The sequence below is a fragment of the Morone saxatilis genome, unplaced genomic scaffold, assembly GCF_004916995.1.
Source record: "Morone saxatilis isolate NCDOM2014 unplaced genomic scaffold, NCSU_SB_2.0 Contig7, whole genome shotgun sequence".
In the NCBI taxonomy this organism is placed as follows: domain Eukaryota; kingdom Metazoa; phylum Chordata; class Actinopteri; family Moronidae; genus Morone; species Morone saxatilis.
In genome coordinates this window covers 10,710,102-10,732,958 of record NW_023340246.1, presented here as the reverse complement: position 1 = coordinate 10,732,958, position 22,857 = coordinate 10,710,102, and the positions used below count along the sequence as shown (strand labels likewise).

At 39.8% G+C, this 22,857-nt stretch overlaps 1 protein-coding gene across 1 annotated transcript in view; it reads left to right on the top strand.

Moving 5' to 3' along the window:
• Window positions 1-22,857, top strand: part of si:dkey-71h2.2 (low density lipoprotein receptor adapter protein 1) — a 39,715-nt gene that overhangs the window by 3,496 nt on the left and 13,362 nt on the right. Inside the window, exons 2-3 of the mRNA XM_035678141.1 lie at window positions 15,665-15,807; window positions 18,660-18,772. Coding sequence (XP_035534034.1) covers window positions 15,665-15,807; window positions 18,660-18,772 — 256 coding nt within the window. The remainder of the gene's footprint in view (window positions 1-15,664; window positions 15,808-18,659; window positions 18,773-22,857) is intronic.

The following is a 22,857-nucleotide window of genomic DNA, read 5'->3' as shown; positions in this document are numbered from 1 at the left end:
GTGTTAATGTCGTAGCTTGCTTCTGCTGCACAACCGTGTGATCAATATCAAAGAAAATAATGAAAATAACTAGCTTCATTTACTACACATCTCTCAAGTGTGCTTGTGTTAGATTCTGAGGCTTTATTGCTGCGAGGAACATGTCAGAATATGCAGTTTGTATTGCTGTGCTTTGCAGTCCAGAGAAGAGCTTGATCTGAAATTAGTGGACTGAACAGTCATTAGGTCTCGACTGGTTGGTAACACTGGCAGTGAATACAGCCTGCAGTTCTATTAAGCCTGACAGGGGCTTGACTGAATGACATAAAGGAGGCAGTGGTGTCAGTTAGCACTGGCCCTCAAGGAGCAATTATCACTCAATGGCTCGTTAGGACTCAGGAACCCATGAGTACTGCTGAGGAGGAACAGCAGAAGCACTGGGAGAGCATGGTGGGAATATACAGGATAATGATAGAGGGAACGTGAGCAATACATTGGGAATGAGAGGGATGATGGCTGGGATTACTGTGTAGCAAATTACATGGGATTCTGTTGCTTTCAATGTGATGAAAGAGAAGAGTTGATAATTGGGGACTGATGGAGCATTTGGATTTGTGTTATGATGCAGAATTAAAGTGTCAAAAAGGCTGCTTCGAGTATCAAATACAATATGATGTGGCTGTGCGCACTGGGAAGCCCATTTAAAGAGTGATTTTACCCCAATTACAGAAAACATATTTTGCCACCATCTCCATTACCCAACCAAGCAGTTTGTTTTTTATCTGAGATAAAACGAAAGTAAGTTTAAGGAAATTTGATTGCATTGCTCATAGAGCTGCAGCTAATGATTATATTCTTTATTGAGTAATGGGCAGAATATTTTTTCAAGTTTACTCGATTCATTGATTAATTGATCAATCCACAAATTGTTTCCAGAGGTGGTCCGATCCATTTTTTTCCTTCCCAGTACCAATTCCAATACCGATCCGATACCTGATACACCCGATATCCACATTTTAGGCAGTACCAGGGGAATTTACAATACTGGTGCAACTGGAGTTGTTTCATCTCTAGTTGCTGTTGAACCACTCTAAATGTACTGTTAAATATATTTTCAGCGTCCCGGTTTACTCTGAATAATAATCAACCTTTTGCTAAGGAAAAGTTTACAGTGGAAAGCTAGTTTGCATTACATTTGCATTGCCTGGATGCATTCAGTGGTCAGGCCTTGGTTTTTTTTTTTTTAACATGATGTCTACAGGAAAGGTTGAATTTGCATACACTACATGGCCTTTTACAGCAGTGCCCTGTTTACAGTGCACACACACGTGCACACATACACAGGCAAATAATGTACCAAGAGCAGACTAACAGAAGAGAATAAGAAACAAAACACAGATTATACTGTAAGTGTTTTCATTGTTAGCTGGCTTGGCAGAACAGTCCATGCTGCTAAAACAGTAAAATCTAAAGTTTTGTATTATTCCTATCCCTGTATTAGTTTTAGTACTGGGTTTCGGAAGCCAATTTTAGTGTGTGTACTCTCACACACTCACTCTGTCTGATAAATAGCTCTGGCACCAGTTCCGGACATCACTTCCGAAGCCAACACAGCATCATGTTTGTAAAAGTAAAATATTATCAACCACATTTTAAATCCATTAAATCGATGGCACAATGTGCTTTCCAAAACATAAATTAGATCATTTAAGGTTTACGTTCAGATTTAATAAGGTTACAGCTGAGATTCTTGTTTTTATACCACTGTGATCCAGCATCTTCAGTTACGCTTAAAGTATACACAGTTATTGCATCTTGCCCTCACCAGGATCTATATTGAATATACAGTTATTTATGAGACCAGTTAAGCCAATATGTACTCTTAGCTGAGCTTCGGTGTATCAGACAATGATTTAACTGAGCAGATTTCCCACTTATACTCTGCATAATTCATGCTCACACACTCATCAGTCTCAGCAGTCGCAGACTGAGGACAGATTAGATGATAAAGAGTTGCTAATGAGTTTTCATGGAACGTGCTTTTAGGAGAGTAACCTGTCTAATGGATTTCTTATTTCAAAGATCAGCAGCTGTCAAGGTTTTGAGGTATTGCTCGCATTGCATTTCTGATTAAAGTTATTCAAACCCATCATATATCCCTCAGGGTCCTTTTTAATACATGACTCAAAAAGCTTGCAATTATTATTAGATAATCGGGATGTCTGTAAAGTAAAAGAGCAATGTGGCTTAAAGAAATTCAACTTCATTTGTATTTCATAGCCTTTTTTAGAAATGTTCCTTTTAGTGCGTGTTTTGTAAAATGGCTCAATGAGCATGATGTTCAAATGCAGTTTTATTTAGTTGTATGAATAACTGGAGAGGATTTTATGTGAGTGCGTGACCTTTTGACTCCACTATGGCCAGAAGAGAACTACATGAGCTAAATCCCCCCAACTGTGTGATTAGTTGGATTATTGTCAGAAGCATAGCTACCTCAGTGACAGCTCTGCACAGACTTTGTATTTGACTGCTTCCTACTTCCCGCTTGGTTTAGTACTTAGTTCTTGTGGAACATTTTTAGTCTTTTTATTCATTATTTCCTACTTTGTGTCTCTGACATTGGATATTGAATATTATTAAACAGCCCAGAGTGTTTTTAGCCATGCCAGCAGCAAGGCTCTACAGATGGCAATGTGCGTAGACATTGATGACTTCTTCACTAGCGCCACCACAAGGTTAACATTTTTGTTTGTTAGAGAAATATCTTAACAGCTATTGGGTGGACTGCCTTAAAATTTTGCTTTAGTCATTAATGTCCCTCTCAGGATTAATTGTAATAACTTTGCCTGGACCCTGACCTTTCCTATACTAGTCTATCTGTATGAATATATTATGTGTTTGTTTTCTATCGTCCTCCACCAAGACACTGTTTTGGCATTTTCCCTCATTCAAGAGGAGATGTCGTACTAAATGGATTAAGGATATTGTCACATTAAAAGTGCTTGGAGCAGGTTAAATGAAACTCATTTTTTGTGATTTGTTTGGGCAGGTGAGACCAACGCTATTCAGCCTCACACTGGGTTGATAAGTGCCTCACTACACTAAATGCTCCTCTTGTCGTACTTGTCTTCTTGTGTTTTAATCCCGCTGTTGCTATGGGTATTTTGAAATTTAATAATGCCTCGTTCTTTTTTCTGTCACAGGTCTGGGTTTAATCGTAGCTAAGCCTGGGCCCTTCTGTCCTTTACTCCACAACTATCATTTTTGTATTAATGCCTTTTTTAAATCCTTTAATGTGCCAAGAAGATTCACTTTAATTCTTCCTTTTGGTTTTAGGATAACCGAGGACGTCTGAGCTGAAGATATCTTGAACAGCGGGATATCTTCCTCTGTAGTCAAAACAAAGGAGTTAGTGTGAAGACACTGGAATAAGGACGTGTGAACGATCTAACAAGATGCTGCTGTATGCAGTATGTATTAAATATAGGAACAACATTTAAACAATTTTGAAAGTTATCCTCCAATAACTCAATTTCAACAATGATTAATTTTTCACCCGTTTACATGCTGTCTTGTGAATTTGAAACTGCAAGTTTATTTTCTTCACCGTTGCACACCACAAATATTGATTTGAAGGCATCAGCCTCATGTTATTAAAAAATGCTCCACATCATATTCTATATTGATTTTCTTTGCGAGACCTTTGGGGAGCTGTGATATGGCAAGTGTATAACATGGCCCACAGTATATATAGATGTATGTTTGGTAACTCATATGTTCTTTTAAAGCCTTCTACATTATCTAGGCTTGAATTGGATCACTGTTAGCTAGTTTAACATTGGCAGCACATGAGAGCATCCTTCACTCCTGTAGTCTAATGCAGATTTAATACGTGACTGGCTCTCTGTTTCACCTCCATAAATACAGGTAATCAAACCGCAGCGCTAGTGTCTTTTTTTATATATGTGCAAACTCTGGAGTGTTTTTAGCACCAACAAGATTCCCTTGCCCGAAGTAAAGTGAATTATGCAACACAAGGAAACTAAGAGAGCCTATCTTGGGAGAGTTTCCCGTTCACAACAACATACACACACATAATCCCTGTTTAATGTGTGTGTGTGTGTGTGTGTGTGTGTGTGTGTGTGTGTATGAGAGAGGGAGCGTAAGAAAGAGAGAGATTAAGTGCTGCAGATGCCTGAGTGTGTGTGTGTGTGTATCAGCTGAACCTGCTCCTCCACTGGAGAGCTAAATCCCATCTCCGTGTTCTGTTCCTGTGAAAACTTCAAACTCCCCTCACCATTTCTGACACATCATGTTCCTATCTGAGCCCAGCACCGAGAGCCGAGGAACCCACTCCTAAAAATAACTTTATACCGTCGAAGTGAAAATGGAAAACTCCTGTAGCTCAGTGCTGTATAGAAACACAGCGTGTGTGCTATTATGGTTAAAACAAAGCACAAAAAGCCCAGTAGACCTTTTATCACAAGACAAGTTATCTTGATGTTGTAGTTGTCAAACTAATTTAAATGAGCTGTTGAGGCTGAGATTAGTGAATGAGCCGTTTCCTCTGATCATCTCGATATTAATTAGCCGGTGATGATGATGATGACTTTAAAAGCTGCAGAAAAATGACAGAAAATTGCTGCTGTTCTTTAGTGGCCTTGATTAGGTTTCAATTCTTTTTGTTTTGTCTTAAATTATTCCCATCTATTTTACATAAAAATTATTATGAGGTGCCTTTGGGTAAGTTGGATAAGGTCATACCGTGAATATGAGGGCATGGTTTCCACTGGGAATGTGGGGGGCATGTTCGCCTCACTTTTTAAAATCCTATTTCTGTCTCAGTTTCTGTTTGATTTAAAAATGTTAATATAATCATCAGCGTGGCATTCAGTTATAATGTGACCACAGAAAAAAGAGTTGGGAGCAGCGGTAAGGGATTTTCTGACTTTTTTTTTTGTCCTGGGTATCATCTGTCAGGTGTTTTGGTATACTACCATTATTATGGAAAGCAAAATAAGGAAATATCACTCACTTTTTTTGTCTTTTGGTGAAAAAACCACTGACTTCATCGTGCCCCATCTGAGATCAAACCTACCGTACGCAGTTTTACATATAGTACCTGAAACCTTCTGGAGCCAAATCCAGATCTTTTAGCTCACATACTGATATTAAATGACACCGAAAAATATAGCAAGAAAAGAAAATGTATAATTTAGTTTGAATGAGTCATGTCCAACCTGAACAACACAGCTCAAGCACTCACACTGATTGCCCCTTTAATACCCTCTGATGCTCCAGAGACATGAGACCTGAGATGCCGTGGTATCCGACTGTGTCTGACTAGCGTCCATCACTCAGCCGGAAGGGTCTAAAGTGTTCTACCGCATTAGAGGGGATTCCTGCGGGAAGCCCTCATCTATTAAAGGCGTGTAGAGATACACTGTCTCAAATGAGATCAGCAGCTCTGCAAGGTGACTTGTTTTGCTCTGGTGTGATAATGGATGGTGAAAGCTAATGATTGCTCAAGCTAAGTGTTTTCCTAGCACTCAGCTCGAAATGGGGATTGGGAAACCTGGAGTTTCTGGCGTTTTTTCTTTTCTTTTTTCTATCACGAGTCACAGCTTTACCCTTGAATAGAAAACAAAATATTAAACATGCACCTTTTATTTCATGAATGGATTTCTTTTGAGGGGATCTATTTATAGTTGATGAAGATCTTGAAGTGGGAGCCAGCACACTCCAGGGGGAAAAGATCTGTATCAGCAAAGAGAAAATCATGCCCTGTTTGAATTGCTAATGAAAACAATCCTTCCACGGTGCTGAGCGATTATACTTTATGAATAAATAGCCGCGAGGAAAGATTTCCTTCAGTATGGTTGTGTCTGCATTGTGGATTGTTATTTTGGCATGACTTTTACTCTTTCGCTAAGTGAACTTTACCTCCATCACACAGGTGTCGATCGAGCACTTGTTCTCGTCATACTTTATAATTTACAGTTTAGATTTTTAGGTGTTTTTAGAAACCGATTTCAAATTGTTAAAGTAATAACCGTGGGATGAAAATGAAGGGATGCCTGCGAGCTAGTTCAGGCAGTCAATTTGAGCTGCGCTGCTACACAAACACGACATGCCTCGTTCTCCATAATCACAAACCGAGCGCACCCTTCCAATCTTGTGATCTATTTAAGCTGAAAAATGTCCCAGCTCTCCCTCTGCTCTGTCAATACCGCTGCTGCCCTGCACCAGTATTGCTGCCTGCCGTTCTGTAAGCCCCAGCATCCACCTGTGACTTCAGCTAGGGGGTTGAAGGTATTTGCTCATCACTCCCCAATATATCTATGTAAACATATCTGTGGGGACCCCAAAATCTAACTATGTTGTACTGCTGTGATAAACATTTCAAATGTGAGATGTGTGTTTACATACAGGATACTGGGTAGAAAAATGGATCTTGCTGCTTCAGACTTGTATGGTAATCTTAAACAACAGAACACTACTTGTCAGGCATAGGCAAACAGTGGCTGCTGAGTCACTCAATAAAAATGATACAAGGCACTTTCATTGGACATTTACTGTGCAAGTCACCTCCAAAATTAATGCCCTTTAGCCGATGATAAACTGTAAGTGTCAGGAGATTGTAAACAAGTCTGTATAAAGAACAAGCTCCCCTCTTGCAGTGTTGTGTTTGATTAAGTAGTGCTTAGTAAAGTAGATGGATGAGTATTTAAATGGCTTTACACAAGCTTTCCTGAATAAAGCCCTTATTTAACTTAGGCCAACAAGTTCTCTTACCTAAACAGCAAAGTAGGTTTTTTTTCTGTCAATCTGATCTGATTTGCCACCTCCACGGTTAAAGTTTTAGGCAACTCAAACTACTTGGTTATGGTTAGGAAATGGTCACGGTTAGAATAAGCCAATGTTAACTGTCGTAAGCATACAGGATCCAATCTATGGTCTCCCACATCAAAGTCAGACACTTTTTAGTACCCCAACCCCAGTGAAACAATGTCAGTCATTATTTCCACAAGTTGTATAGCTGAGCCAATACTTAGCTCAGGGAGTTGAAACACAGTAGACCACTTATTGGTCAGAGAATTGTCACTTGGGCGACACAGAGCCACCAGACTCATCTAGTTGTCTGTGCTCTGATGTAAGGTTTCCCAAACTCTCCTGTTTTTGTGTCAGCAGTCTTTTTGTCCCTCTGCATTGGGCCTTTTTTGAAACAAAGTTTCTCTCCTTGCTGTGACATACAGTCATCCCTTCGGTATTCCTTCATTGTTCCTGTGTTTGTGTCACGTTGAAGATGGTGTCACTGCAGTTTCAGGTGGTTTTGCTATGGCGATTGGCTAAGCATCCTGCCTATGTTTGAGGGGGTACTATCTGCAGTGGAACACGAGAAAAGTAACTGCCAAAGTGCCAAAAGTGAGTCAAGTAGAACTAAGCCATACCATGCAGTGGAAACATGGTGTTAGTCCAATATTTACTCTCCGTTTTAGGCTCTTTAGCTGCTTTATGCTCCACCATGTTCACCAGCTAGTTGCTAACTTTGTCTGTCCTTGGGGGCAGGTAGCATATGGGGGATTTTTCGAGCTTTTTTGCTAAGAACAGTTAGAACAACACAAGGTTGAGAGCAATAAGAGTGAACCAGTAAAGTTGAGGGCCAACAATAAGCTGAAAGCTAAAAAGCTAAATGTTAAATAAAGCTGAGAGGAACTGTGGAGTCTGATGATAATTCTCTGTGGGCTTGGGCAATCTTAGATAGGCCTGACATCCAAGCCCTTTGAAAAAATAAAATAATAGCAAAAGGGCATTTAATATACATTACATAAGCAGGGAGATATATGAGGTGTTTATTCTTCACGTCCACTATCATGAGAAAAGCTCTGCTGCAGTGACATCCCCGATTACTTTGAATATCATTTAACATCAACGATATCAACCAGATATAAAGTACACATCAGCACTATTTTATCTCAGTCTTTTGGGGGAAAATACTGTTACTGCATTTAATTACAGTGAGGGTTAGTTCAGTCATTGTGGTGCCACTATACACCATGAATTCTGCATCCTGGAAATGTTGCTTTAAAAAAAAAAACAATCATTGTGTGCTTATCTGGCTCAGTTCTCCTGCACAGTATCATGACAACCACTTGTCACTGTCTGTGGAGCAAATATTAGCACAATTTTCACTGTGGGATACCGGCTATAAATAGAGAACAGGAAGTCATTCAGGAACAAAACTCAAACGTCTGTGTTGATTTTGAATTTAAAGCATGTAATAATGCCTGCCCGCAAAATAACCCCAGTGCTAATCCCATTTCCCTCCCCGGACACTTCTGAGGACAAAACATGCTTCTTAGAGTAAAGAAGATAAGGCTGTTTTACTGCTGTATGTAAGAACGTTGGTTTGATCCTTTCTTCTAATTAATGATTCACAGAACCTTTGGAGGATGGTTCCTGATCGAGGCCTATGTTTTGCATAATAACTGCACTCAAAGCCAATTAGCATTCAGGACATTATAGGCAAGTCTTTCATCAAGTTGTGATTGTGTTTTCAGTTATCTTATATATATTTTTTAATAACTTGCTTATCGCACAAACTTTATCTTCCCTGCTTCCAGACTCACTTGGTTGAATACAACATTTTTTAATGTAAAAATTATACTGATGAGGCTTTTTTTTAAAATCAGTACTATAAAGATGAAATCCTGATGAATCCTGAACAGCTCCCACTCTGCTGTAGCTCTATTTGCTCAGCCGTGCATATACCAGATAACTCGCATCATCATTATGATTAACAGCAGATATGGTGTTTGAAGTGAAAGCAATTAATGGGGGTTTTGGTGAATAGGGGATTGTTGAAAGATCCACACCAGCACTGATTCATTCAAGGACCTCCAGGGCAAATAGTTGATTCAGGAACCTGAATTATTTTACTCCAGCGATATTTTTCCTCTCGGTAGAACTGAAATAAAAGCTCAAAGGAAATTGTTTTTCTAGGTACAGAAGCTTGATGACTCCATTGTGCTTGAATATATAGACACAAAGCAATTTGAATCTCTTTAGAGTCCTTAAGGATTTCACTCATCCATTTTATTGGTTTTGCTTTGTCTTACTTTTGTCTTTTTCTGACAGTTTTTGTCAGCAGAAAAGGAAATGCGTTACAAATGAGATTTCAAAGAAAGAAAGCTTTTCAATGCACAAAAGAATGCTGTAATTAAATGGTGATGTTGTGGCAAATAAAAAGGTGGCTGCACTCGAGTTAGTGATCATAATAAAAGAGCAGGGGACTTGTGGACCAAAATCCATCTTATTTTCAGAGGATTTTTGTTGTGTTTGCCTCTCACCCTAAAAATCCACATCTTCACAATATTTCCATCAGTTTGATACTGACGTAGATGAATACACCATGGGGTAAACCAATTTGCGAAAATATATTCTATTTCTGTCTATTCATTAGTAGAAAAAAAACAACTTGGCAACGCTAGCTTATTGGAGGTGTTTGCACTTTATTTAGGCACTGTGTTTTGGCACAAGGCCTTTGTCAGGATTCATTACTAGATTTCAGTTAACGAACAAACAAACTGTCTATAGCTGAAATGACTGCATTTAAAAATCCTCATCTATGACTTACACATTGAGTGTAATACAACAAACATATAAGAGCTGAAATTATTAGCATATGAATCAATTAGTTGATCAACAGAAACGTAATTGGCAGTTATTTTGAAGAGTTATTAAAGCAACTTTATGCAAGAATAGGTATTTCTTTGCAGTGGAGCCCATATATTTTTGGATTGCAATTCACTTACACCACTGTTATGATTGCATTGCTTATGTGAGTTGTCAACTTTGCTAACACAGCCAAACATCAAGCAAGTGCAAAAACACAAGACATAGCCAATAGCGAGAACCTCAGCTTGGTGTCTGTCTGCTGCCTTTTATTTTGTGAAGCTCTTGCAAATGACTAAAAGCCAGTCTGAGACACTTCTGCCCGGTGGCGTCTTGCACAGTCACTCTCTCCTTTTCATTTCTTAATTTCCTCCATCAATGTCGTCTTCGCCCCCCTTCGCCTCTGCTGTGATGTCTTTAGAGGCTCCTGCTTTCTCTTCACCTCCTCCTGGCTGTCTAAAGCTGCTGTGCTAGCAATGTAAACACCAACACTCCCCCCACTATTATATATNNAACCCCCAGGTGCTCTGAGCTCCAGGTTTATGTCGGTGTGAGGACAGCGAAATGAAGGGAGTCAAAGTTGAGTTTGCAGCATTTTGAAATAGCATGACATGAGGTTTTGTATTTGGGCCCATTGGGTGTGTAATATTCAATTCCAGAGGTGGGAGTTTCGTGTATTGCTCCATTTCAGAGTGCAGGGTAATTCCACCGTTATCAGAGCACTTTATGTGGTTTGTACACTTCTTTTGATGCCTAGCCAAGGTGTTCAGTAATGTAATTTACAGGTACCTCCTCCTTGCTGCTGCTGGGCTGTTAGTGAATCTGCGGTTGCTTAGCAACATAGGCTGTTTGATCCCATGACTATGTGTCTGTTATTGTTGATGGCATCGACGTTTGAGGATGGTACTGAAGCAATGATTGAGAGGTACTGAATATCCACAAGCCCCTCTAATAAGCTATTCTCTTAGATATGTGTGAAGAGGGGGATTTATTTTAATTTGTGGGTTCAATCGGAGCCAGAGGAAGGGAAGATGCAGTGTGTGTGTGTGAGAGAGGTGAGTGGAGGGATAGAATTAAGAAAAAAAAAAGAGTGAGAGCTTGAAAGAAAGGACTTGGCTTTACTTGATTCCCCCTCAAGGCAGTATCAGGAAACCAGTTACACCCCCCCTCCCACACACACACACACACACACCATCCTAGCCCACTATCTTCCCTGAATGTGCGGCCTATTTTCCCTGTCAAGGTGGTGTCCTAGATTCAAAGTTCCGTCGGATGAGTAAAACAGTAAGGCAAAGAGATTATATCACGGAGGATGTGGAGGATGCGGGTGTCACTTAGGTCTTAAAGGCAAGCTGAATGCTTCCTCACTCATATTGATGTTGTACTGATTCTGTTGGATTTAGACCAAGATGCTGTGTGAAACCTCCCGTAGAAAAAAATAGCCTACTTTTTGACCTGTAGGGAAATTGAAAACAGGAAATGCTTTTGTTATCTTGACCCCGGAGCACATACTTATTCCAACAGTTTTTGCAATTAACTCAGATGATTATATCTTGGGGAGTGTGTGTGTGTGTGTGTGTATCCCCATCGTGCTTTATTATGCCTATGTGCATATGTACGCGCTCCTGTTTGTTTTATTAATTAACCATCAGTGGAGGTGTTCAGCCAGAGCAGAATCCACCCGGGTACGATTTTGACTTCTCAGTGCAAATTAAATTACTGCGCGTGGAGCTCAAAGAGACAGCTGGTGATCACCGCATGTAGCTGAAGGCGTGCAGAGCACATGGTACCCATTATACCACAACAGTCAACTCAGCTACTGTGAAATGCTACACTTGTCGCTAGTTCGTTCAACAGAGAATGTAGAATATTTTACCAGGGCAATGGTATTATAACTTAATAACTTGAGGCCCAGTGCAACAAAATGTCATCAAATCGCTCTGTGCCTTCGTTGTAATGCTTCTGTGTGAGCATAATGGAATCAGTTCACTTGCTGCAACAGCCTGGGTGTGAAAGTGTTGCCAGGCATCAGTTTAATAAAGATGCAAACGTAATCAGCGCACCACCACAGCCGCACCCTCCCTAATCTTGTTTTGTGCCCTTTTAAATTAGATCACCTTGATACACACTCTTAAACACACTCACACTAACACAGGTGACAGTTGTACTGCATATTTAATAAAAATAAATGTTCAAATTTTCAGTCTTCCTCAGTATTTTCTTCCACATGTTAAAATCCAATTAGCCTCCCTTCGCGTGTTCCTGTCACTCTTATCAGTCCCAGGCCCTCAGTAGACTCACATAGGATTTATTAAAAATTTAAGCGCTCCTCTTTTAGGGGGATAATATATTGGAAACCCTGCAGCATCAACATGAAGCTCTTTAATAATTCATGTGTGTAGCCTGGTAAAGGCACAACATGGACTATAGCACTTAAGCTTTTGTAGTGCTGTGACATTTTTAAAGAATGCAGTTATTCAATAAATCTTTTGACCCAAACTATGAAGGATTGATATTAAAGTATTATTTTTATTGTTTGGAATTGGTTACAGTTGCTGCGCCTGTCAAGTTTTCTATTCTGGCGTGGTGCATATGCAGTTTATAATAATGATACAACAGTGGCGTATATACTGATCCCAAAAATCATATACATTCTTTAAGCAATAGGTCTCTGATTTCACTGAGTTAAACAAAGGCAGGCATTTCTAGGTAATAACCATTGATTTTGTGACTTGAATGATTGAGTGTTAGTAGATTTTATCAGCTGCAGCAAGTAGGATAATGCTTAGTTTAGTTTATTTGCACAATAATACAAAGCAAAATGCATACATATATAAGACAGTAATTACAATGCAGGCATTATTATTCACAAACAAACCAACAATACAAAACAAAAAACACATGGCGCAAACAATCTCTACATACACAACACACACAAGCAAGCATAAATCGGAAAAAACAAACCTGTAAGCAGATAAAACCAAGGCAGCATCTTGCCATAAGGTTCGAGATTAAATGAGAAACTTCTTTAACTGTGTCCTTAAGGCTTAAAAAGACAATAAAGATTAATGAAATGGTGGGAAATGCTTCCACTAGCTGACGCGTTTCAAAACTGTTGCCCTGTAAAATAGTCTTAAATACTGTATCCATATGGTGGCTACATAGGTATAATGCTTAAATACTGACTGAGGCAAAAACTAGATTTTCCCAGGTTAAAGTCAGAAATCCTTACCAGTTATAATGAGGACTAACCAATCAGTTTGGCAAAGTAACATTACTTCTACCAACAGGTTTGGCTTAAACTCACCCAAACCAGATAAGGTGCAGGAAAAAAAACACTATCGTTACTCCAGACTCTGATAGAAGCATCTTTGCTCCCACACAGTTCCAGTCCCACACTGGAAAATCTTCTAGTGTAACCTGTAATCCTTGAATATAATGTATTTAGATATACTACCTCTATATTCTAAGTGCACATAGTAAGCTTGTTAGCTGGGTGAAAGGTTTGCAGCTTATGTTAATCAGATAAACACAGTTTTTAATCCATTCGGTTCACTTTTTTTGCTCCTGTATTTTGGGATTTGACAGGCCTGTAGTGCCTAGTTACTGTTGCTAACCTAGAAACGAACAATTGCTGTTGATGGGGATGTGTTTAATGAAAGCTCAATTTGTGAACCCCATTCTTATATTTGTTCCACTCCTTTTTAATAGCATGCTGGTTCACCTTTTAGTTTTCTACAATTAGTACTCTCACATCTTATGAGTGGTGTGGAGTCATGCAGGTAGTTTTGGTTTTATTTTCCTTGATTGTCAAATGTCCACTGCTGAGAATTTTGCTGCCACAGCGACGCATTGGAAGTGAATGGAATTATGTTACGTGATGTTTAAAGCATTAAAAACAATCCTTTTGTAAAACACTATTTCATAACTAAAGAAAACCCTTCTAGAAATAGTGGATCTTGTTATTATCCCTTTATGTTGTTAGAGACTGAAAAGACTGAAACCCTTTGTGCTGTTCTGTAGCTGAACCTGACCTCTGACCTCCTGTGAAGACGGGGAAAGAGAAAGGATGGATTTCACCCTTGTGGATCAATAAATGGCATTAAAGAACCATTTTGAATTGTAGTGACCCTGCTGACTCAGAACAGTAAATGTATTGCATTTGCTGTTTGAATTGCTTACAGTATTAAAGTCATAACTTCCATGTTGGACAAAATATGAGACTCTTACTCTTAATCCTCACATAGCTCTCATCCCGAAAGATCAAAAGCAACAAACCATGTCCACGGTCCACCGTGTACCTAAGCAATCACGTTTAATATCGTTATTATGAGCGCTCTGGTTTTGAAGCGAGCCCCCATAGTATGACTGAAGATTAGTTAATAATTCAGAGTTGTTGGAAGCGTTGTAAGGGGATGGTGTTCTCTGCTGTTCGCCTTCACAGCTGCATGGGGCCTGCCAGTGACAGATGGCTCAACCCATGTGGAGTGTCTGGTGCCAGTAGCCCAGTAGAGTGATGGTGTGTGTGTCTCTTTCTCTTGTCTTCCCCTCTCTACATGCTCTTTTTGTTCAGACTTGTTGTCAGTCTTGCTCTCTTCTTTCAGTGTGTGTGTGTGTGTGTGTGTGTGTGTTTATGAGCAAATTTACCTCTAAGGAGAGGGGAAACAAAGGAACTTTGTGCAGGTTTTTTAGTTGGTTATTCATGCGTTGTGTGGTCGTCTTAATCACTGCAACTTTGGTGTTAAAAGAACGCTTTGAAATGCTGTTGTTTAATGGATCAGGTTTGTTATCGGCCCATTAAGTTTAGCACAGAATGTGATCTGTTGCAAGTTATTCCTCTCCTGATGCTCCACTGCAGGGTGTCCAGGTGTTGTCGAGAGATATTTTAAGTTCTCTGCATGTGCGCAGTCCCCCTCCCTGCCCACCGTAGTCAGTTAGAGGACAGCTTGTTGCTACCTGTTGGAAATCACAGCAACAGCAGGGCGTTGCAGCCATTCTGTGCAGTCTATCAGAGTCCAGCTGACATTGGGTTTGTGGAGCCTGTGCAACAATTTATGTTTTCTACTGCTGAAATCTTCTTATCCACTCAGAGACGATATAACAGATCTCATTTCAATAGGATGTATTCAAAGCAAAGAGAGTAGAGTTGGTCTTTTTATCTTATTCTTATCTTCCAGTGCATAAATGATTTCCAACTTTTCTAATTATGTAAGTGCAATAAAAAAAAAAAAAAACATATTGTGGACTTCTTACAGAGAGACATTATTCAACAAAAATAATTTTTATATAAAACATTCTGTGTGATCATTTTATCACACATAATTTGTGCAAAGTCTACTGTATATCCTCAGCAATGTCTGCTCAGCTGTGATGTTACTCTGCCAGCTCTCATGCTGTCTGTGCTCAGTATTGTAAACAGTCTGTTCAGCAAACTATGCAATGAAGACACTGACTCTGACAGACTTTTACATTTATATTTTAAGAATTGTGACACATTTCTGTCATATCTTTTCTAACATATGAATCCCCTTTCAAATCAACTTCTAATTTGATCTCATGCATGGTCACTCCATGACTGAGTGACCATCTATGTAGTCAAATTTGACTGTTTGTGTATATTATGTGACATTTATCTATCATTTGCCAGCATCTGTCTACAAGTATTCGAAAAGATGATAGTTGCGTAGAATATTTAAATTACAGCCTCAAACTGCAGTGTTTATTATCTGAAACTGAAGATTGTCAAGTTTAGTTTTATCCAATTTATTCTGATGAGCCAGGACAATATTTTGTCAGGATGGTCATTTATGATCAATTGAATGTCAGTAATTCAGTCAGTCACAGCTTAGCAAATGTATTCTCATGTGAACTCATGAAAACATTGATAGTTGTCTGAACTCTTATTTAGTGAAGCACATTTCACTACCAAATTCTTCTAATTATATACCCTTGTTTAGCCGTATCAGAGTATTTTGTTGATTGCCTATGTCCTGTCTTTCTGTCCAACCAGAGCTGCCAGAGAACTGGACAGACACCAAGGAGACTCTACTGGAGGGGATGGTGTTCAATGTAAAGTACCTGGGTATGACTCTGGTGGGCCAGCCCAAAGGAGAGGACATGGCCTCAGCTGCCATTCGCAGAATTGTTGCCACGGTGAGTCACTGGTCCCGTTCTGACTTATACAGCCTTAGAATTAAAGCCAGATATCGGTACTCTATTCCTTTTAAGGTATTGACTGAAGGAACCAAGTAATATCAAAACATCTCTAATCAAATGCTACCTGCATGGGGAGCCCAGGTAGTTTACCTGGTAAAGCTGGTGGCTCATGCGCCAATGCTAAGATCTTGGTGCAGTGGCAATGGGTTTGAATCCAACCTGTGGCCATTTGCTGCATGTCATCCCCTCTCTCTCCCGCCCATTTCCTGACACTCTACAGCTGTCACTATCAATTAAAGGCAATGAAAGCACCCAAAATGTGTTATTTGATTTAATGTGACGTGGGATTGGCACACTACCACAGCTACATCTACCAGCTACATACAGTTTGTGGTAGTGAAGTTGAGCGTGATGTATTTGATGGAGTTGACAGTTCAGCGTGCCATGGTGCCGCCAAACCGTTCCAAAGTTATATAAGCTATAGTGTGTGTGTGAAAAAATAAATGAATAAACATGCCGAAGGATTATTTTAAGAAAGACTTGGAATATGAGTATCATGATAAAGCCCCTCATGAAGGATTGAGAAAACTGGTTTCTGTCTCTGAAGGCAAAAAAAGGTATTGAATGAAGTACTCTATTGGTATTGGTATCACTTTAAGGGTACTGGTATCATAATTTCTGATACGATGTCCCAGCCCTACTTAAAATGTTGATATTGACTCTGACGTTTTACTCACTGATGTATTGTCAAATCTTGCATGATTGTACTGATTTTGAGGTTTGCAAACAGTGTAAAATTCTGTAAGCTGTCAGCACCTTCAAGAGCGACGTGAAATTTCTACAGTGACATTGTGGAGATTTCAATTACAGCGATTCTTTTTATAGAAATTCTCTTGTGTATTTGTGAAATTACAGCCTCAAACTGCAGTGCATATTATCTGAAAGGGGGGCTACTTGTCAAATTTAGTTTTTATCCAGCTTATTCTGATGACCCAGGACAATATTTCTGTCAGATTTATGATAAATTGGTAAATTGTTGCATCATATCTACAGTGTAATACAACTTTGGGTACCACTACAGACAATGAAAAGAAGACTGAATTTGAATATAAGATGTCCCTTATGTCAGTTATTCAGTCAGTCACAGCTCAGTAAATGTATTCCCATTGCCTGAAAACCATTGTAGACACTGCCATAATTATCTAGTTCAGTCTTCATGGATCAGTGAAAATATTTAGAATCAAATGTTCTGTGAGCTGTTCAACTGCTCAGCGGACTATATTCTACTTATAAACTGAGTAATCAGTGTCTTTCACCTTCAACTTTGTGTAATTCTTCTTGGATGTTGTTCTAGTTGGGTCATGTTTATATCAAGGTCAGTATGGACGCATGGAAACGCAGCTGCTAATCCAGGATTATCAAGAGTTGCACATGTGCAGCAGTCAAATCAGTGATATGATGTTTACTTAACACTGAGCCGTACTGTACAGGGGATTTCTGAGCACGGGTTTCTACATCAATTCAGAATCGTGTCGGTTTTCACAAGACTGCTATGAAAACTGCAAACAGACAAAAAAAAAACGATTATTTTCATGTGTTTATGCGCACAAACTGTTTCCTTCTGTCATTTATCTTTCATGCTCAGACACATGCACACCTTTTGACCAACAATAAGAATGTCTAATCTTTTGGAAGGGCTTTCTCTGCAGAAAAAAGAGCATGGCACAGGCAGCCTAATCATAAACCTCCCACTTCTCAATTAGAGACTGAACCGAACCTAATGGCAGGATTAAGATTCAATTGATTTACACCAGGACAGAAAGAGCACCTCATTGGTCTCTGTCTGTTCCCTTGGAAACCAATCAACCTGAATGGGATTACTGAATACATTTGTGGCATTTCCATTTGCTACATGCTTCAGTCACTCATGATAAGACAAGACCGAGGGACCAAACATTATAGAGAGAGGCTGAACTTGGCGTATCTCAAGCTGACAGATTGGTTTTTGCCTTGTGGCACGACATGAGTAACATGACAGAAGAAAATGTGGTTGTTAGCACTTCCTACATGAATGAGCTGCCACAGCACCCTTTCCCTCCCTATTATAATGTCAGATTCCCACATTGTAAGTGCTGTGTTTAAGCACAATGTGCTGTTCGCTGTCACCATCTCCAGGGCATTCAGGCTCCTACAGCAAGCCGCGGCACCATTCCTGTTGTCCTTCAGAAGCCCTAGTTTATGTTTAAGCAAAGACTCCACTCCTTTTCATCCTTGTTGGACTTTATCCTGCAAATATGAAAGAGTCCTCAGTGAAGGAATGTAAAAATGTGCAGTGAATGATGAAATCATTTCCTTTAATTTCCCTTCTTTCTTCTTCCCCCTCTGTATTCCTTCAGTCACTCTATTGATTCTTAACCCGATATCATTTGGGTGTAAAACTAAACTGCCCTCATTTGCTATCTAATTGCACGATAAGGAGGTCATTGTCAACAGGCGCTTTCACAGACCGCAAGCTCAGCACTATGGCCGTATTTTCTGAAACTCCAGATGGAGCAGAGCGGCAGGGGGAGTCGGTGGCTGCCAGCCCGACCTCGAGTACTCGTTCTGGGCTCCACATTGCAGCTTTCCTCCCCCTCCCAGTTCTGTCACCTTTTATAAATTCCCCACATTTCTGGGGCAACTCATGCAGGCTGCTTAAATGTGCTCGGGCAGCTACTGTCGCATTTGAGGGTTTAATGAGAAATAAGATGATTTAATATTTATGTCAGAGTGACAGACTCACTTTGTGTATATCTGTGGCAAGACTTTCTCCATTTGATTTGTGTTTTTTTTATATTTCATATCCACAGGCCAGAGCCAGTGCTAAGAAGTTTCGGAAAGTAACACTGACAATCTCACCGAAGGGCATCATCATCACAGACACAGAGACTACAGACCTCATAGAAAACGTCTCCATATACAGGTAAATAAAAAGTAGTGAAGTCAGATAGATTTAAAAGAGAAACCTACACATTTGTGCTGTGCCTGTTTTGATTCCCATTCAGTAAAGGTATTTTTAGTGAAGCTAACTGCATGGCTCCATGGATGGCAGTGTCAGTTGTTTTTAGCTGTCCACATTTGTCTGTCTATCAGCCGGTCCATCCATTTGGTCTAGACTGAAACATTTCAACAACTATTGGTGATCCGCTGATTTTTACTCTAGCGCCACCATGAGGTTCGTATGTTCTTTTGAGTGAAATATGGTATCTTGACCGCTATCAGGTGAATTGCCATAGAATTTGACGCAGACATTTATGTCTCCCTCAGGATGAACTATAATCACTTTGATGATCTTCTGACTTCTCATCAAGCGCCACCATCAGGTCAAAATTACTATTATCCAATACTCTGGTTAATGACCATATACCAGCAAGACTAATTATATTCAAATCAAACTCAGTTGTACTGTTATGTTTAGTGCTAATGAACAAATGGTAACATACTAAACTAAGATATTAACCATGGTCAACACACTATACCTGCTAAACATTAGCGATTCAGCATGTTAGCATTTTCATTGTGAGCATGTTACTATACTATCAGTGTTTGGCACAAAGCACCACTGTGCCTACCTGACAGAGCTTATAGCATGCCGGTAGACTCTGAAGATTCTCACTGAAAAACACTGGATTAAAATAGAAAATACAGGAAAACCTGCAGAGTGGCAGGGCTAAGTCAGACAATCACTCATGCACATGCACATTCTGTTCAAGACTGAATTTAGATTCCCATTCAATACAAGTATTTTGTCTGTCATTGTGTCAAACCATTTACTGTTCAGTAGAAAGCTTATTTAATGTAGCAAGTGTGTCCTTCTACATGTTACTGGCTTCATGCAAATCAATTGAAATAATGGAAAGAAATGTAACTTCAATACATCCTCAAGCAGTATACGCCTGACTTTGTAAGGACGGGTGGGCAATATGGTGTAATTCATAATCAATTAACATGAGTTTATTAAATGGATGGTTGATGAACTAAATTGGTGCCTTTCCATTTATTCATTCTTATTAAATGCTTCATCACCTATGCCCAACAATGCTGGTAATCCTTGATGTTGAGTCCTAAAAACAAAGAAAGTGGCTTTATCTGATAAACAAAAAAACTGATATCCTCTATGTAGGTCACTATCCCCTCTGTCCATAGCTTGGACTCCTTTTGCAGGATTAAACCAAGCAGTTTTCTGCTCAGAGCTGTTGTGAGTCTCATGTTTGATCAATTCACTTGGAAACCAATAATGGGAGGCCAGGAGGGGGGGTCGCTGGGGCTTGTCTGTTACTGTCTCTGTGTCAATGAAAGCTAACCTTTTTCAGCACCATGCTAGGTTTCATTCTACCAAATCAGTGGTGTGTGTGCGTGTGTGTCACGGTGCTTGCACGTGTGTGCGTGCGCACGTGTGTGCGTGCGTGCGTGCATGCATGCTGTTCGGCTGGCTTCTCCTCTCTGGATAGCATCCTGTAATATAGACTGGGCCTCGTGTCATTGAGGATTACAGTCTAAATATCATATGGCTGGACTGTGATTACAGAACGGCTGTGATAAAGACAGGAGCTGTGTGTGTGTGCGTGTGTGTGTGCGCGTGCACAGGTCTGCACCCCCTCCTGATCCACCTTATCAGTGGTAACAGACCACAGACCAGGAGAATCAGCCTCGTCTTTGATCTCCTCCTCTTCTCTCCTCATCTTCCCTTCCTCTCCTTCCCCCTTTCCCTGTTACTGTCTAGAAAGAAATCTCTCTTTTCTGCTCATATTAACATAAACAGAGCTCTGAACGCAGGAATACCCACGACTAATTGCCCACTTTGAAACTCACGCTGCCAGTCTTTGCCAATACTCCCGAGTAAAGATACAGGAGAGACTGAGGGGCCACATGCAGAGCCCGGTTTGATTGAAGATTGATTTACCCCATTTTGAGACCCCACCCCCACCTCTACCTCCTTACAGCCCCTTTCCCCTCTTCCCCCCTCCTTTCTTGTGTCTTATTTTAGTTAACATAATCCATTTATTGGCCAAGACAGCAAGTGAAGGGTGAAAGAAAGTGCAGATAGTGTGGAATGAGAGAATGTATCAAATAAGGCTATTTATTGGGCATAAGGGAGAAATGAGTTGGAAGGTGTGAATGATGCGTGCACATACTGTACGTCCATGGATGGATGGACATGTGAGCATTTAAGTATGCACATCACAGAGTGAGTGTGTATGGAAATGTGTGTATTTGTAGAGTTAATTGTGTATTCACTCTTACTGGAAGCCGGGCTGTTTCCCTCAGGCGTAGCTTAGTGTGGGATAAAAAAAAAACAGGAAGACATTTTGCATCGTATTGGAAACAGGATCCTCGCAGCCATGACCCTCCCACCCCATCCATCCACACCTACCCACACCCACTCACACACAATGCAATGCATTATCATCCTGTATCATTCGCATTGAAGTTTTAACAGTTTCACAACCTCATAATGAATTCAGCAGCCATGACAGCACTCTTTACAGTGCATCTTATTTGCAACATGAGACACTAAAATTATATTTTCATGAGCTCGATCTTCCAACATTAGCATCAGCTAATGAGTCTGCCTTTAGTGCTGCTGTAGGTCTGCTGGCAGGGATTAGGACTAAACCACACAGGAGGTTTCTTGGCTTGACCAGGAAAACTCAATTTTATGTAACTATACATACAGATGGCCCACATGATATCTAATCTCATGTAATGAGATACCAGAGCCAACAGTCAATTAGCCTAGCTTAGCATGAAGACTGAAAGCAGGTGGAAACTGCTAGCCCAGATGTGGCAAAACATACTTTTTTTTTTTAAAAATTATAAAACCAAAAAAAATGTTTTGTCACATTTTGTTTTTGTAAAAATTGTGAAAAAAGTGATTGAAGTATTTTTTTGTGGAACAAAACAAATTGTGTATTTTCTGTTTTTACATACATATAGCCACCAACTGGCTTGTTTTGATTTTCAGAATGGACAGGCTTTTGTGTACTTACTATAATACTATATAAACCCAGGTATTGAAAACTAATACAACTTTGCAGTCCATGGTATTTTTATTTATAAATAATGAAAAGACATACAGGCACAGGAATAGTTACATCTGCCAACGAGCAGAACATTGTGAGGTGTTCAGCCTCCATCTGGACTGGTGTTACTCATTCATATTCCGACAAGAGCTCTCGGAGACCAACCAGCAATCAGCATAAACATGCGGTCAGAAAAGGAGAGCTGAAACCATAACTGACACTCCACTTGGTAATGATGCATGTTGTTCTGACATATCATTTGTGAGATATGTGTGCAGGATCCATAGTCAGTGGGATATACAGGACCTGGCAGTGTTCATTTAGCAATTTTCTGTTTGTCTGAACATTTGCTTTTATTCAACCTTTTGCAAATGACTGCTTCCCTGCAGCAAAAACAAAAAGGTTGCTTTTCATTATTGTGCAAATGTCGGGTAAAAAGTTGGACGAAAGTAGTTCATTGTTGTGTTAAAGAGCCTACCTGCTTTATTCGGTGTATATCGAGAATTTGAGGCTTTGATGTATGAAGTTCTGTTCAGGCTTTGTACTGTAAATATTTAAATATTTCCATTGATATTCCCTTCCCCTCACAAACACCGGTGCTCTACACAGTGAGGAGATCAAAGGCTTGCGGTCCACAGAGCCCCTTTGGAGATATGATACAGACTGACAGCTCAGCTTCTGTTGTTCAAGCTTAGTGAAAACTCTGCGATGCTGTCAATTATTTATTTTTTTTCTGCTGTTGTATCAAGCTGAAGGCTTATTTTGTGAATATGATCCATTGTGTGACACATTGGTGGCAGTAATTAAAATGTTTTTTTTTAATGAGTGAAATCTGCACGCACTGGGATTTTAAAGCGACCTCTGAACGCGTACGTATTCATCACACTCCATATGTAAACAGAAGATGAATCTTGTGTGTCTTTGCTAAAAAGATGAAATCTTGAATGTGTATTCACTCCAATGAGATGTATTCACATTATTTTCA